Below are 18,656 nucleotides of genomic sequence, written 5' to 3'. Positions count from 1 at the left end.
GGGAGCTGGAGGTCGAGCTTGCAGGCAATGGGCAGTACCGTGAGCAGCTGAAGCACGAGCAGGAAGAACCTGCTTTGATACCAAATGTGATTAGAAAGGGAGCAGAATGCAAGAATGAGAGCAAGAGTGAGCTGAACATCTAAATCGAAGAGTGTGAAAGTACAAGAAAGAGTGAGGTTTTGTCTAAGTAATAAAACCCTTACCCTATCCACTAACCATAGTTAGAGATGTGACTGTGGTTAGGGGGAAAAACCTCAATGAGGAAAAAGTGCCCCTAACCTACTTATTACATTACATTGGCCACTACCTAGAATATACCAATAATTCTAACACCAACTTCCAATATTCAAGTTTCTTCTTATGCATGTCCAGCACCCAATTTATTTGCTGACATCAAGTGACAATCCATCCCAAAGGTAGCATGGCGTACGAGCTGCATAGGCAAAACTATGTCCCTTGGCCATGAGATATAATGCCAAGCTTTCTCATGGAGAGAAAGAAGGTCATATTTCTAAAAATTTACTTGCAGACCAGCACCTAGACCATATCAAGATAAAGCCCACATGAGGCATGAAAGATCCCTTTTGGTGTTTTGGGGCAAGAAAAAAAAATCATCAGCATATGCCTGCGCAATCAATGGCCTACTGTCATGTATCTCCACACCATGTGTGTAACTACGAAATGATCCATGTATTGTAGCATGTAATGAGTAGCGATGGCATAAAACAATGCACCGAGAGGACAGCCCTCTCTTACCAAACAAAATAGAGTCCAAAGATCCGTAATATCACCTACCAAAATGCCGGTAGCTTTACTATCTTGATATAACCAATAAAACATATGCTGCATTTTTCCCTCATATACTAGAGCTGTTATAGTCTAAGTTGAAATCCCATTGTACCATGTTGAAGGCTTTATCATTAATAAAACCATACTGAGTAGGAAGAAATCCATCACGCAAAAAGCCCTTGATCCAAGCCACCATCATCTTAGCAACCAGTTTTGGATGACAAGCATAAGAGTGATGGGTCTCCAACCTATGAAAGACTCACACGTATGCTTTTTGGGAATTAATTTCACCAAGCCTTTCTTTGGCATCTATTGTGTTTCCAACGCACGATTAACAATATATATGTTGGGATATCTCAAGGTGTATGCCTCAGGCACACCTTGGTTTCTATGTGTGAGTGCTAGAGGCACAGTTAGGTGCCCATAAGCACAGTTAGGTGGTGGTAGAAGCCACATAGGATGATTGAGAGAATCTAGGAGCAGATTGAGGAGATGATTGTGGAGCTCTGAAGTCATCAGTGATGTCAGTGAGCATGTAAGAGGTGCCTACATAAGGACCTCACTCTTCTTCATTCTATATGCAAGTATTCTGAGTTTGTGTTCACTCTATGCTTTCCTTTTCAGTTTACCAACATGGTATCAGAGCACTTTGATCCTCCTTGAGCCCTAGTTAGGTGCCACATCATCATCTTCTTCCTCACCTCCATCTTCCACCTTCCCTTCCAAAGTCGATTTTGGAAGTCAGAGTTCTCTTCAAACCTGCATTCTCAGCATCTCATCCTTCAGGAGAGTCTTCCCAAGGGCAGGGCGAATTTGCAGAACGAGTTGTACAAGTTATCTCGCCATTTTCGGGGCGGCATTGTCTTAGGAAGCCGCGACGACTTTCTTCCTGGTTCTCACAGTGGAGAGCTACATTGTCTAATTCCTTCCAGAGGGAGCTGGGCGACATCACGACCTTGCTGCTCATCAAGTCTGAGCTCTTTTGGAGTAGCACTCGGGTAGTTCTCGTCGAAAAACCAGTCCACAGTTCTTCGACAATGCTAGGCGACGTGGCTGTCTTCTGCGCGATTCCTTTCTGAGGGAGAAGCTCTACCTATTCACCTTCCTCTCCAGTACAAAAGCCCTCTGAATTCCGACCTCTGCATGATGAATTGAAGCAGATTTCTGAGCTGCCTCTTTGGCCATGAAAGCTTGACTATGCAAGTCTAAGTTTGACTTTGGACAGTCAAAGTTTGACTGGTAGTTTGACCAAGATTTATTTTCAATCTGCTATGCTCATTTTCTAGCATCTACTTGGTCATCTTTTGCTTAGACATCTTGCATAAATATTGCTCTGACTAATAATTGCCTTATGCTTTGACATTTACTTAAGTCACATAGAGAAATTCAAGTCAAAGTATTCAAGTTTTTACTCTTTGAAGGATTATTTTTTATTGCTCATATTTCACTTGTAAGGCACTAGACACTGCCCTCGGGTAAGACCTTGCCATGGAAGCTAAGATCTTTTTTGAGAAGTTGGATGGAACTCATTTCCATACTTGGCAAACAAAAGCCAAGTCTATGCTTTTGAAAAAGAAGATATGGAATGTTGAGAATGGAAAGAAGTCTACAAAAGAAAAAGCTAATTGGTTGACCAGAGCCAAAAAGGAAGCAACGTCAAAGACAGAAAATGCCAATCTACTTTCAGTTGATGTGCCTCCACAAGATGAGGCATCCTTTGAAGATTATGCTTTTTAATCATCTCTATATATGCTCCAGATCTCTCTTTTTATGTTGAGTCAAGGTACTCAGCCTGGATAGTCCTCCAAAATGAATGAAATAAACTATTGTGTTTTGTGTGTTTTGTAAACACCTCTGGTCACCTTATGATGTAGGCCATGTGTATGTGTTTTGCTCCATGGTATCTCCTGCAGACATTGTGTGCATGTACATGCAGGGGAGATAACCATTGGAAGGTCTTTTGTATCCCTTTTGTTTACCTTACACCCATGGGAACCCTTGCTAGCTTGAGATCCTAGCCATTGATAGATCCATGACCACCATGAGATGGCATGAGACACCTTGTGCTAGCTGTATCCTTGACATAGCCTGAGGCATTCCCTTGAGGGGGGGTTTGTTGGGATATCTCAAGGTGTATGCCTCAGGCACACCTTGGTTTCTATGTGTGAGTGCTAGAGGCACAGTTAGGTGCCCATAAGCACAGTTAGGTGGTGGTAGAAGCCACATAGGATGATTGAGAGAATCTAGGAGCAGATTGAGGAGATGATTGTGGAGCTCTGAAGTCATCAGTGATGTCAGTGAGCATGTAAGAGGTGCCTACATAAGGACCTCACTCTTCTTCATTCTATAAGCAAGTATTCTGAGTTTACCAACAATATAATGATGCAGGTGAAATGACATCCCAATACTGTAGATAAAACTCCACTGTGAGACCATCCCTCCATGGACTTTCCTATTTCCCACATGCTCAAATGGCATCTTTCAATTCTCTATCCTGGAAAGGATTTTCAAGCTGCTTGGCCTGTTGTGGAGACAAAATTGGACGAGCATGTTAAAGGAGCTCCTACCGAGCTTGTATCACAGCCTAGGGTCGAGAACGAACCTACCCAAAATATTTAACCAAGTGAGAAACACAAGCCTTGGCAAGTTATGCTCTGGAATTGGTCCAAGTACCATCAAACTTTTAACCCAGAAAATTTTGGCAGATTGCCTCTTATAATGCAAGCCTTTAAAATCTCCTTTGAGGAGCAGCCCTTATCAATGAAAGCCCGCTATCTGGCCCTGACTTCCCATTTGTAAACCTTCATGTGGTAATTGCATCGAAGGAATTGTGTAGCCTAATACAGGCAGCCTCATTTTGAGATGACTAGTTTCTGTCAATTCCTAACATGTGCTTTTAGCTTTAGCAACATCCTGTCAGAGATTACACATAAAATTCTTGCCATACTCATGAATGACGTGCTACATACGAGTGACAAAAGCTGTCCATGCATAATCACATCTATGTGACAATGTGCCCAAACAGGAGCAATTGCATCTCCCACCATATTTTTGTAAGCCTCAGGCTGCAAATAACTATTGTTTATTAAAAGCAGCCTTTTATCCGGCAAATTGTCCTGTTGAATATCATACAAAGACAACTACAACCAAAGAGAAGTATGATCTGAATGCAGGACATTTTACAAGTGAAGGCACCATATTGCTAGCATCAAACATATAACAACGATTGAAACGAGCACGATAAGTGGACTGCGCATTATGCTGAAAAGTAAAACCATAAAACAAAGTCTCTATTTCTTTCTAGAGGTCAACAAGACCAAACCGAAAGAGTAATTGAGTCCATTCTGCTCACTCGGAGAGCAAGCATATGAGTATGACCAGATGTGTGATCTCCTGGCTGCGGCGCATTATTGAAATCCCCACAAAGAAAGGCATTTGGCCTCAAGGATTTTCAAGCTGCTTGGCCTGTTGTGGAGACAAAATTGGACTAGCATGTTCAAGGAACTCCAACCGAGCTTGTATCCATAGTTTCCACGCGTTTCGGAAACGGGGGTATGGAGCACGGCGGGAAACGGCGTTTCGGAGTTTCGGCCTCCGGGAGGAAACGGAGAAACGGAGTTTCGGTTTTAGGGTTTAATACCATCAATGAAAGCCCGCTACCTGGCCTTGACTTCCCATTTGTAAACCTTCATGTGGTAATTGCATCGAAGGAATTGTGTAGCCTGGCACAGGCAGCCTCGTTTTGAGATGACTAGTTTCTGTCAATTCCTGACATGTGCTTTTAGCTTTAGCAACATCCTGTCAGAGATTACACATAAAATTCTTGCCATACTCATGAATGACGTGCTACATACGAGTGACAAAAGCTGTCCATGCATAATCACATCTATGTGACAATGTGCCCAAACAGGAGCAATTGCATCTCCCACCATATTTTTGTAAGCCTCAGGCTGCAAATAACTATTGTTTATTAAAAGCAGCCTTTTATCCGGCAAATTGTCCTGTTGAATATCATACAAAGACAACTACAACCAAAGAGAAGTATGATCTGAATGCAGGAACGCATAGTCAGCCCACATTTTACAAGTGAAGGCACCATATTGCTAGCATCAAACATATAACAACAATTGAAACGAGCACGATAAGTGGACTGCGCATTATGCTGAAAAGTATAACCATGAAACAAAGTCTCTATTTCTTTCCAGAGGTCAACAAGACCAAACCGAAAGAGTAATTGAGTCCATTCTGCTCACTTGGAGAGCAAGCATATGAGTATGACCAGATGTGTGATCTCCTGGCTGCGGCACATTATTGAAATCCCCACAAAGAAAGGCATTTTGCCTCAAGGATATTTCAGCATATCCCGCCAGATCAAAGCTCTATGATGAGAGGATTGTAAAGCATAGAACGAAGCGAATTCAAATCTCTCTCCTTGCACAAGGGATTGCATAATAAGCTAAAGACCAACCTGGCCATTAAAAGCCACAATAGGCTGAAGGGCATGTTTCACAAGAAGCAAAACTCCAAAGAAGAAGTTTTTACCACCATAGAAAATGTCATAACCTACAAAAAGCCTTTCTTTCAAAAACACCATGCAAAGCACACCATAGCTACTATCCATCTATTGTAGCATGGGATGTGTAGCGATGGCAAAAACAATGCACCAAGAGGACAGCCCTATCTTATCGAACAAAATAGAGTCCAGTGATTCGTAAAATCACCTACCAAAATGCCAGTAGCTTTACTATCTTGATATAACCAATAAATTAGAAGCTTCATTTTTTCCCAAATCCTAGAGCGTTCACAATCTATGAGATGAAATCCCTCTCTACTATGTTGAAGACTTTATCAATATCCATCTGTAATAAGAGAACATCTTGCTCACCAAGCCTTTCTTCCAATTGGCTGGCATCTGTTGTGTTTTCCAAGCACAATTAACCATATATAATAACATAGGTGAAATGGCATCCCAATATTGTAGATAAAACTCCACCGAGAGACTCTCCCTACACTTTTCCATATTCCAAAGGCTCGAATGGCATCTTTCAATTTTCTCTCTTTGAAAGGAATTTCAAGCTGCATAGCCTATTGTTGCGGAGATAAAAATTTGATTGACATGTAGAAGAAGCTCCTACCAAGTTGATATCACACTTGGGATCAAGAATCAAACCTAACTAAAATGTTTAGCCAAGTGAGAAACATAAGCATTTAGCAAGTTGCGCTCAGGAATTAGTCCAAGTACCATCCAAATCTTAACTTGGCCAATATTGGTAGATTGCCTCTTATAATGCAAGCCTTTAAAAAAGTCCTTTGAGGAGCAGCCCTTATCAATGAAAGCCCTTTGCCTAGCCTTGGCTTCCTATTTTCGAACCTTCTTGTGGTCATTGCATCAAAGGAAGTGTATAGCCTATGACTAATCTCATCTTGAGATAATTCTCAAAAATGACTAATTTCTGTCAATTCTCGACAGGTGCTTGTAGCTTTAGCAACATCCTCTTTAAGATTGCGCATAAAATTCTTGCCATAGTCACAAATGGCATGCTACATATGAGTGACAAAAGCTGTGCATGCATAATCAACATCTATGTGACAATGTGCCCAAAGAGGAGCAATCGCATCTCCCACCATACTTTTGTAAAACTCAGCCAAAGAGGAGCATGATCTGAATGCACTAAAGCATAAGCAGCCCACATATTACAAGTAAAGGTACCATATTGCTGCAAATTAAACGTATACCAATGATCGAAATGGGCACATCAAGTGGACTGCTAAGTATGCTCAAAAGTATAACCATGGAGCAACAGCTATGTCTCTTTCCAAAGGCCAACAAGACCAAACTGAAAGAGTAATTGAGTCCATTATGCTCTCTCAGAGGCAAACATATGTGTATGACCAGATTTGTTATCTCTTGGTTGTGGCACATTATTGGAATCCCCACGAAGAAAAGCATTTTGCCTCCAACGATATCTCAGCATATCCCACCAGATCAAAGCTCTACGATGAGAAGATTGTGGAGCATAGACCGAAGCAAATTCATCTCTCTCCTTACACAAGACATTGTACAATAAGCCAACAACCAGCCTAGTCATTAAAAGCCACAACAAGCTAAAGGGCATGTTTCACAAGAAGCATAACTCCAACAAAAGAGTTTTTACCCACATAGAAAATATCATAACCCGTGAAATGCCTTGTCCGGCTTGCATAACCATGCTGGTTATGTTCCTACAAGGCTATTGTATGAGGCTACAATCTTTTGACGCATGCCCATATGATCTTCCATTCGCCCAAATCACACAACCCCTGTACATTATATGTCAAACACTATAGTTTTGGCAGCATATTTACAGATTTACAAGTATGTACATACTATAAGACTCCAAACAGTAATCAAGACTGCATATGCACCTCACGAACTAAAGAATAATCCTGAGGACCACGTAAGCAAGCAGCTTCATCTTCTAGAAACAGAGTGCGGATCGCAGTCACTGCAGCCAAGTAATACCCATACCAGAATTTCCAGCAGGAGCGTACCCACTAGAAGATGCACCCGTCCATGTACCATGTGGGAGTGGCCTCCTAGCTGAGAAAATTTTCCACGGGGTTTGCCAACCTCATTCGAGGCTTTTTCCTTTGCTTTGCATTGAGCAACAGAGGGCGCTTGACCATTACCATAGCTGGAAGTAGTGACTTAGCTTTTCTTTTTTTTTGGACCGTAGAGGCTGGTTTATTTGTTTTAGTTTTGAGCCCAAAGGTCCCAAAGTCATCCTTACTCTACACAGAAGTAGGCATTGCATCCAGAGGCATCTTATGCATGGCTAGGGGATGATGGAAGGCCATATGACCGAATTTCCTACATTCAAAACACGGACCTGCAAAAAGATCCCATTCGAGCTTATAGAAGGCACTACCCAACACAACATTATTGACAGTGATAGAGTAAGATTCACACATTAGGACATCCAAGTCCCAAAAGATGCAAAATCAATTTGAATTTCCATGCTGCCCAGGTCGGCATACCACCTTAACCAAAGATAGTGCAATTCTAGGCAAAAGTTTCTCCAAGCGTTGAGTAAAGTCCACAACCTCTACCCAAACTGGTCAGTGATGCCTGATGAGTGAAGGATAGTCTTGTATAGGAGACCACGGTAATACGTGCACCATTTGCTGCCCATAATATAAAGGAGAATGTTCCAAAAGCATCTACTTATGATGCTCATCTGTCACGATTACTTCAAAGAAACCCCTGGCCACATAATGTACTTTTAGAAAAAAGCATCCTCCTAGCGTCCTGGTCAACCAATTTCCCACATCTGCAGCCACAAACATTCGACTGGAAAAAGAATAATGACTGCATTTCTAGCATATTCCCAAACAGGATCAACTATGTCAACAGTCATTCACTTCGACAATGATGCCCACCTGATGAGCAGGCTCTCTTTGCAGTTATCTTCAAACCCCTCATGCATAACTTCATAGACAAGTTATACCTCATACAAGATATGAGCTGAGTTCCTGACCCATAGCATGCTTCTGCTTTTTATTTAGAATCTGTCTTTCTTTGTTATAAGTTTTATCAAACTAAGGATCAGCCATTTCAGTACAACAAAATTCCCCACAAGCTGAGCTGTAAACTGAGAAAAGGGAGAGAGAAAGACCCTATAAAACACAGCTATACACAGCAAAGAAAACAGCCCCAAAATGAAGAGATTTATAGAGTTTCAAGCATAAAAGGGCAGGCTTATACACAGCTGAGAAAAAACCCTGAAGGAAGAGTAACTTGTCCAGTTAAAAGTAGAGAAAACAGAAGGCGAGAACCAGGAAGGAATTTTGCAAAAGCTGCAGCTCACTGCACACAACCCACACAAGTACAATGAGTAAAGGTAAAAAGACAGCAAGCAGGTGACAAAATAGAAGAGGTGATTGGAGAGCTGCAGAATCAAGTGCTGGAGAGGCTTGGGGCAGCAGAGGACTCTGATGTAGGGCTGCACAAAGGTCGAAGGGGCTGCATGAAACTCTGAACTGACAGAGCGTCAACACCAGCAGCTCCAAGGAGATGGACGCAGCACAACAGCAGGTCTCGGGGCAGAGATATCTGAGGAAAAATTGCCCACGAACAGAGATGGCGGCTCCAGAGGGGCTGCATGCTGTCCAAGGCAATGCAGGAGAAGCCAACGCTGTCCAAGGCAATGCAGGAGGGGCAGCAGAGGGGCTCGACCAATTGTCAGGTCTGCAGGGTAGGCTAGCTGGTAGATCCCGGAAGGCTGAGGGCACCCCAAAAGGGCAGCAGAGTCGGGGGAAACCACCCTAGACGGGCTGACAGCAGAGATTCATAATATAGAGTGGGAGAGGGGGTGGGGGGAGAAAAAATCACTGTTCTGGGCAAGGCATCATGAATCTAAATATCTTATATGTATGATTAGTAGACCATAGATATAGTATGCATTATAATAAAATGTACACATATATAGTATAGATTTTAGATATGATCTCTCTCTCTCGCGTGCGCGCGGGGGTAGCGCACAAGTTGGCTAAGCAGATACTCACAACATAGGAAGTTATATAAAGATTTCTTTTCAATTTCTTGGATGTAAAGCAACCACTATTAGTTAATAGTGGTGATCAGTCCCTTAGATCCCAAGGGTCTCGAGTGGACTTCAATACAATCACATTGTATCCCCCCCCCCCCCCTCTCTCTCTCTCTCTCTCTCTCTCTTTCTCTCTCTCTGTATGTTTGTATGTATGTATGTATGTACACACACACACACAGAGAGAGAGAGAGAGAGAGAGAGAGTACACTGTTTGGGGCATGAATGACACGTCTTGTATGTATGACAGTAGACCATTGATATAGTAAGCATTGAAATACATATACTTTTGTAAGACTAGAATATATCCAATCATAGAAATTCAGATTTTTGTTGTTCACACTATTGAGAATTTTTAGCTGTTGGGGCTTCTGCACCTGCATAAGATATTTCGATATAGTTGCATTAAAAATACAACATACACATATTAGTATGACTTTTTATATAATCTATAGGATGTAAGAGTAAAATGTATGATTTATTGGTATATTTTAAAAGGTATACATAGCCTTTCTCAAGAAAACTCCTGAAATACACGTCGCTAAACATAGAATTTCTAAGAGACACAGTGACTAAAGATACAATTTCAAAACCACAAAATAAAGTACTACCCGCTCGAAGTTATATAGCTAGATGAATCCAGGAACATGCCCAAACTCATCCCCTAAAGACACAACACATAGGAGATGCAACCTGACTTTCATGAAAAGCCAGGTCAAATATGCCACATCATTAGGACAGTAAACTATACCTTGCCAAGCATTTCGCTTGTTCAGCCTCCTCCCATGCTGCTGCTCTTGTTTCCAGCACGTTCTTTTTTACTTCTTCCAAATCAATATTCTTTAGTGATTTAGAAGCGTCTTCATCCTCCTCTTCTTTGCTTGCCCAGGCAGCAATATTAACTTTTCCAAGCTGAGCACCAAGGACCTGTAATTCTCTTCGAGTCTTCAACTGCATCTCTTTTTCACTCAACTCAGATGCTTTATTGTCACCATCAGGAACTGAAACATTCTCAGTATCTAATATGGGTGACGGTGCAGGTGAGGCTCGCTCTGGTGTGGATGGGCATGAAGAAACTGGGCTGCGCAGTGTAGGTGTGGTGGCTCGAATTGGAGTCCCCGTTCGAGACGGCTCTTGGCTTGCTATGGGAGTCATTTCTGTTCCCATGTCCCGCATCGAGACTGAACGCACAGCAGGCGCTGGTGTCACATATGGTGCTTCTGCAGAGGGAGAAAAAGAACATTGTGTGTCAGCCAGGATAGGTATGAAGGTGATCTTAAAGCACTAATTTGAGCTGGGCCTTATCTGAGTACTTATATCAGCGTTTGGTTGCCATTTGTGACTCTGTTATCTATCCTCGACTGCATTCTCAAGGATATGGTACTGGACTGGGAATTCTAAATTTACTTGCAATAAATCAAACAACTGCCCGAGAATTACATATCCAAATTGTGTTATCATGTGGACAACACGGCATCCAAAGTCTCCATCGTACTCACCTGAGACGACAGAATCCGATGTGGGTTTCTCCGTCCGCAACATTGGCTTTATTAAAGATTCATCGTCGTGCACTTCATGGGAAATGTTCACTTCTTTCATGTCAGCTGGCTCATCTGCGACTGGATGGCAATCGAAAGAATTACTCGACCTTGTTTTTGATGGGGCAGTTGGAACGGGTACAAAGGCGAAGTTGTGAGCTCCCCCTGTTCCGCTCCTGCCAACGTCCATCTTTTTGGTCCGCTCCCCTGAGACATCAAAGCTTTGTTTCGGATGAGAAGTTGTAAAAAGTTTCGCACTATGGCCATCGTCTCCAAAGGGCACTGTCTCTATTCCATTTGGACCAGGCGTTGTGAAGCTTGTTTGGTAACCATTTTTCGTGGGGTGGGGATAATATTGCCAATCTTGTGGGTTCGGAATAGTAACCCGTTTTGCGGAATTTAAAAATCCCTGTCCATGCAGAGGACCGCTTTTGCTCTTACTTTTGAAGACGACCTCACTGGGCTGACTGACCAACCATTTCTCGGCATCATCCCACTTCGAGGGGGCCGACTTCAGATAAGGGCCAACGATTGGTCTCGGACCTCCCCGATCTCCCTTATGGAACTCAAAGCTGGATGTGCTTGCATAATCGTAGCCGCTATCATAGTCCAGCATGGTATCTTCAGAGCCGCGAGCCACACCAGGATGTGCGCTCGCGGTCCTTACATGATGCAAAAACCCACCGTGCCGTTCGCCGGTATCCTCGGCTTTCTCCGTGATAGAGTTTTGCCGTTTCAACATAGACTGTGAGTTCCGAAGTACACATGTCTCAGACTGGAGACCCAACTCCGATGATTCCTCTCCAGAAGCAGTGGAGTCTATGGTAGCTATGTTCGCACCGAGAGCTGAATTTGGCAGGGGCCCAAAATCATGTCCTACAAAAGATCAGAACTGTCACGCAGAGAGTTTCATACCCAATGCTACAGGTGAGGTGAAAGCTTCCAAATGTGAAGTATGATTTTGCTGCCACATCACTCAGGACTGAAAGTGTGCTCCCAAAATGAGGAGCGCAATCTCTAAGAAGAAGCGATTACCAGAATGTGGATGCTGAATTATGGACTTCCGCGCCATTGCCATCAACTTCGCTGGACCAGCATGCAAGGCCACATCTCGCAGATCCCCCAAGGGCTCGTGATGGAGCTCTCTTGTAACGCAAAGTCGCAAACTATCATCAAACAGCAAACCAATGCACAAGCTACAATTGAAGATAACGTGCAAGACAGCGCTTGTATCGTGGACACAGGGCAGCTTGAGACGTGAGGCTTCACACCAACGGCAGGAGGCAGATGATGAAAGATCATGGGCTGAGCGGGCTTCGAGCTGCAGTAGAGTAAGCGGAGCAGCTTGGTGATAATGTAGAGGGCTGCGAAGAGAGCGAGCAAGCGGAGGAGTTGGGCGGACAATAGGATTGAAAAGAAGGTAGAGAGCCAGGTCCAAGCTTGAAGCGCGCTCTGGAGTCTGTGAGCTGGTCAGTGCTTCCGTGCGGATTGTTGGATCCACAACCAGTGAAAGGCAGAGGAGCTGTCTGGCCTGCTTTGTTTGTACTTACTGTTCCATCAAAGCAGCAGGCAGAGAGAAAGAGAGAGCGCGAGAGGGTAGATTGTCGAAGAGAGTGAGAGTGGTGAGACTGACGAGAGACTGACGATTTTTCTCATGACCGGCGAAAAAGAGGATCTGTGTGAGTTGAAGAAGGAGAAGATGAGAAGGACCAGAGAGGAGACTGTCCTTGGGGTGAAATCACCAGGACTACCGTTCTATCACTGCTACGTGCTCATTACGGTGAATTTCCTGCGTTTCGAGGGACATCGTTCGTGATGTGTGGAGAACGCAAAAGAGGTTCGCTAATTTTTTGATCAATGGAATTCTCCAATGCGATTTCAAAATTTGTAATTGTTATCTCTGCCATTTCCATTGCTGCTACTTTTGGTTAAAGATTAATTTATGTGCACAGTCTCTTGCCACTTGGGGAGGCGCTAGCCTACAGTTTTTCCTTGGTGGCTTATCTTGAGAACCTGGAACTGGTGTTATTGCAATTGCAATGGCATGCGTGACGCATGATGCTGCCAAGCATGTTACTCTTGCCCTTGCCTGGCGGCTCTCCACTCTCGTATGGCTCTAGAATTGGCAGCCGCTTTGTCTCTTTTCCGAAAAACTTATAAGCCCTTTCTCTATAACGTGTAACGCGTACAGATCATGATCGTCAACTTTCTACTAAAAAAATGCGCTCCCTCTCTCTGTCTCTCTCTCTCTCTTCCACCAACAGGCTCAATGAATATTTTCCTTCGACGAAATTGAGAATAATCACCAATTTCCAAAAGCAGAAGACAAACTATGAACCTCTCTCTCTCCTTCACCTGAAATAAAAATAATAACCAATTCCGCCCACCAAACCTTTCTCTTCCTCTCTGCCTCCCTTTAGTCCCCATGAGCAGAAACCTTCCCCAAAAAATGAGCCGTGGTTATGCTGCCCTTTCCCACGAATTGGACTTCTGGAACGGGACATGAGCTCCCGTCCAGTGTCTTTTATCCTGCCCACTTTCAGGCTGCGCGAAGGCTTGTGCAAAAGTGATCCGAGTGAACATCGGATTGCGTAGTCACCTCACCTTGTGCTTTGTGCATGCCGTTGGCTTTAGGGGGCACATCACCGAAATACACCCCATGACAGACCACTGCGTCAACCTTACACCGCTGACGATCTCCAGACTCCCACATGCATATGCCTTTTAATTTATGGGGAGCGGGGGGGGACACATCAACCAAACAGACCCCGGTTCCCATGCATATTGCCTAGACCACTCTTAGAGTGCGACGCTCTCTCAATCACATGCCTAACGTAAAATCATTTTGGCTTCACTATCAAAGAGTGTCGTCCTCTAACGTGCTCATGTTATGGAAGAGGCCAGTTGTTATTACACTTGAGAGGGAAAGGGAAGACACGTATTTTAAAAAAACTTTTAAAGGAAATGCTCTATTTCCAGCCTTCCCATGCACCTTAAATCCAATGACTTACCTTGTTTAAAGGCAAAAAATGGCCTTCCCATGCTATCATCCAAATTTAGAAAATGCTTGTCCCCCTCCAACCCAACCTAAAAATTGGACGTTTTTTGGAAGTAGTAGAAATACATTCAATGCAAGGTAAAATGCACCACTTTATTAACACTAGATGTCACTACATGCTTAGGTTTCAATTCAACCTCAACTCGAATTGGAGATCTTTACTCCAATGTACAAATCTCCTTCAACATAGCCTATTTGTTAGCATCTAGTTTGTCTCTCATACCATATAAAGAAAATGCATGTCAACATTTTGCATTCAATTCTTCCTCTAAGAAAGTGAAAATGGTGATTGCTCTGTTTTTAGCCCTCATGCGACGTGCAATGCAATTCAAATTGATCACAACACCTTGTTTTCTTCTTGCACTTTTATTCAAGCATAACAATGAAGTCCTTATGTACGGAGGCTGGCATTAACGAACAAACTGCAACGATCTAATAATGCCTCTTTATCACTATGAAATTATTGCAACATTTAGAGAGACAAGTGTATACAAATTAAGTGGCATTGTAGGATATAGGGTAGGTAGTGGCTCGACATGTAAGCCTTAGGTGGTTGTTTATATGCAAAGGTAAGGGGGTTGAGAAGACATCCTTATCATGAGACCAATGACTTTGCCTTTTTAGTGCCTCCTCTTAGGGCCCATGATGAAAGCAATGTAAGTATTGAGAGGATCCCAATTGCTTTAAGGCCCTCCAATTTTGCTTTTTCATTGTCCCACATTGAAGTTGGTAGCATTGCCATTATAGTCGGCCCCAAGTTCCATTCTCGTTTTCTCCTCAATAAAGACCTAGGGGACATGGAAGAAAATTCCTACTATAACCATGGAAACATTAAGACATCCCATGATAAAGAGATACCAAATCTAGCTATTAACAACTTATCTCCTCTCTTATGAAAACCTTTTCTTGTTTTTAAAAGTTGGATTATACAATATGATCATTGTTGAGAGGAAAACCAACACTCATTTCCCATGTCCTTTCTCCTCGTTCTTGTACCTTTTCACTAAAAATTGAAGCCTTGCTTATGATTGTTGTACTAAGCTACTTTTATGGGGCCCTCCTCAGTCATTTTTCACAACTTTCTATCTCTTCTTTAAAATATGCATACAAGAGTGCTTTTCCTATGGTAACTATCAAGTGTCTTTCTAACCATACCTTTCTTAGGAAACTTGCTACCCCAACATTAGCTACTTTTGGTCCCTTATTAATCTGATTCAAATCATTGAAAGGAATCTTTGTTGAAACAAGCATACTCTCTCAACAAGAAAAAATCCAAGAAGAACATCAAATAAGCAAAATTGTATCCTATCATAAACTTTTGTGGAAAACTTCATCATTCTTATGCAATATCAATGTATCCTTATCCCTGAACATACACTGTAATTTTTTTGATTTGAAGTAACTCAATGTTTGGGCATTTTGCCATCACTTAGAGCTACTTTACAAAGAAAAGTAATGGACAATAAACACTATATATCAAAATCCTGGAGATTTTACAATGAAAATATATAATTCCTAACATAGACTTTGAAAAGCTACATAAATTTACAATGAAATCATAAAATTTGCTAACATAAATTTGAAAAGCTACTTGTCTTGACAAGCACAAATTTACTAACATAGACCTTAAGAAGATACATGTTTTATTTGCATAATTTAGAAGGATTGGAATACATTGTATTTCAAGTATTAACACTAAGAACTTGCTAGGAAATCTATATAATAACAAATGAATTTTCATAGTTGGAGGATGGTTAAGATAGCTCTTATGTAAATGGAAAAATGATTATTAGGGCATAGTTGCACGAATGTGAAATAGAAAGAAGAGAACCACATCTCAATGCCTATAAAACATCTCAAGAAAGGGGGTTAGGCGGGGAACACGGGGGGCCGGGGGGGGAGGTACTTTTGAAGGCAATCATTTTAATGCCATGGGCAATAATAAAAATATATGTCCTACACTTACTAGTGAAATAAATATATTCATTCAAAAACTAGCAAAACCACTGTCATTAATTATTACAATTAAATAATTATGGTCTAGAATAAAAAAAGATTTAAATCAAGGTTAAAAGTTGAATATCGTATGTGTCAACTGGAATCCAAGTATTGCACTCAATACAAAAGTGTAATTTGAAAAACAAGTTCATTAAGGCTCATGACTTCCCATACATGTTGACAAAATATTGCATACAAAGTAACCTAAAAACTTAATACAAAAGAATGTTCCCATGTCCAATCTACATATAGCCATCAAAGTAAAAGATTGAAGACTCAATTGCAATCCTTCTCTTAACCCTTCTCTTTACAACGAAAAGGGGGCATTTTAATGGTACTTTTTTGGGTAAATTGGTGGGCATTAGTATAAACATTAAAAAACAATTGATAACCATTGTTCTTAGTGTTAAAAACTCCATACAAGTTTTCTCTAGATATCACGTCCTTGGGGTCTCTATTTGTGCATAATTTTTGGCTACAATACTTTCGTAGGGAACACTTGTGGGTTTCCACACCAACTCCCTAGCATCAACCAGTGCATCAGTAGCGATTCACCATGGCGTATTGTGGCCCTCGACCCAACCACTATCATGAGCAATGAGGAAATGCATAAGCATTGTTTTTTGTGAAAGTGACAATGGCTTTACAAATCCTTCATATATGTCTAACCTACCAAATTTTATGACAAACACTCATCCATATTAAATGAGTAATAGCCACTTTACACATCGTTGAGGAGATGACAATTGCTAATTTACCCGTTCTATATGCATGGAGGATAGGTGCTTGAAATGCCATATCTAAAAGGAAATGATGATAAAATGTGGGTAAAAGGTATACGTGATATTCAAAAAGAGCTTTGAGAGTGGTAAAGTAAAGATGGGCAAAGTAACTTCCAACCACTCCCTTTAGCATGATGCTCACCCATTCTTTGGCTTTTGAAGAAGCATGTACATAAAATATATGTCACAGGTTTTGAGAATTAGTAACGTAGATATGAAGTCTACTTTGAGAAAGGGTGAGCGTCTTTTTCTTTATGCCATCATATTCAATTCCCTTCCATAAAGGGTTGAAAGAGGCATGACCACATCTTATGCAAGCATGTAGAGTTGTTATACACTTTGTGCATGTTCAATCTCTAAGTGATTACGTGCTTCTCTCTAAGTGATTGCATAATTTTCCCAATCTCTAAGTGATTTATACTTCTCCCATTACTTGTACGAGCATGTATCTACTTTGTGCATGTCCAATGTCTATGTGATTGTGTGCTTCTACCTCCTACTATCACATTGCATTCTCTCTCTCTCTCTCTCTCTCTCTCTCACACACACACACACACACACACACTTAACAATTCCTATCAAGGCTAGCCTCACACTATGGACAAGGCTTACTCTAAGCTCTTGTCCGAATATTTGGCTGGGTATTTTTTAAGACATATCATGGAAAATATCCGCAAATAGTTATTTTCACCATCCACAGCAAAATCGTTTTTATGAAAGGATAAAAAGATATCTCCTCAATCACATAGAGATGATGTGATAGAACCTTTTATATACTTAGATTTACAATGGTATTTCCATACATTAAAAAAGAGAAAAAAAATTTAGAGACAAGAAAATGAGAAAAAAACAATAAGTCTCCACTAACATATGGAGAAATGAAAAGGCATATAAGCTTGGGCATTGGAACTAAGAAGTCTCCACTAACGTATGCAAAAACAAAAAGGCACATAAGCCTGGGCATTGTAAAGGAATTAGAACTGAAAGCATTAAGGAATTGAAGAGGCATTGTGCCTTTTTATATTCCCTATGGCTCCTATATATGTGGAAAAAACCCTACCCCTTCACTCACAAAAAAAGTGAAGAAAAGGAAAATCATATATACAAAGGAGCAACGAAGGACAAGACATCACCGTACCAGTAAAGCTATCATTTTGTTTATAAATCAATTAGAGGTGACCGAAGCTCTTTGATCAACTACATTTAGTAGTTTTCTAACTTGCTGACTTTTTTGTGGTTGCATTTGCTACGTCCTGTCATGTAGCTACACCCTTTGGCATGTTGTGTGTGGAAGTCATGTGAAATAGAGCATTGTAGAGGTTTCCAACACAAGTAATATATTTTAGTAGTTGGCAAAGGAATTATGGTAGGATAGTAAGGGACCCAAAAAATAGTGGTTTTATAGACGCTCAAATCATTTGAGAGAAGGCCCTCGAGAAAGTTTCCACTTTCATACAATTCAATATAAAGTACCTAAGAATCTCTTGAAATGGTTGTAGCCTCCCATAAAGGGCATTGGTACCCTAGACTTTCTTTGAGCTCTGGTAGGTTGCACCTTGCTAGCTTCTTCGCTCACATTGTTGATAATTGAGTGACTCTGTGAGCAACCTATAGCATCCATCCCTACCACAATCAGTTAGGCTTTTCGTTGTGCTTCCTTGAATTCTCCATTTGGAAATCTACTACTTGTCCCATTCTTGCTAGCTACAATGATGAGCTTCCATCATACAACCCATTGATGCTACCATCCCACAGAATGATATTCTTTTCAATTTTATGTATACAATAAAGAATGCCTAGACCTACACCTATGCCCACTCTAGTATTGGACCTATAGAAATGCAATCTTGAATTAGGTCTATACTTTATTAGAAGAAATGAAAGCCTGGACCTAACAAAAAGAAAG

General features: G+C 41.5%; 1 protein-coding gene across 1 annotated transcript in view; it reads right to left on the bottom strand.

Moving 5' to 3' along the window:
* LOC147892262 (uncharacterized) overlaps positions 1 to 12,623 on the bottom strand; it is a 39,114-nt gene extending 26,491 nt beyond the window's left edge. The window contains exons 1-3 of the mRNA XM_087388294.1: positions 11,948 to 12,623; positions 10,874 to 11,788; positions 10,126 to 10,594 (exon numbers count right to left, since the gene is read on the bottom strand). Coding sequence (XP_087244420.1) covers positions 10,126 to 10,594; positions 10,874 to 11,788; positions 11,948 to 11,990 — 1,427 coding nt within the window. The 5' untranslated portion in view covers positions 11,991 to 12,623. The remainder of the gene's footprint in view (positions 1 to 10,125; positions 10,595 to 10,873; positions 11,789 to 11,947) is intronic.
* Between the last annotated feature and the right edge of the window lie 6,033 nt (positions 12,624 to 18,656).

Source organism: Dipteris shenzhenensis, chromosome 17 (genome assembly GCF_047967505.1).
Source record: "Dipteris shenzhenensis isolate YYH24624 ecotype China chromosome 17, Dip_SZ_1.0, whole genome shotgun sequence".
NCBI lineage: Eukaryota > Viridiplantae > Streptophyta > Polypodiopsida > Gleicheniales > Dipteridaceae > Dipteris > Dipteris shenzhenensis.
The sequence above is the reverse complement of the archived record's forward strand: the minus strand, read 5'-3'. Positions and strand labels throughout refer to the sequence as shown.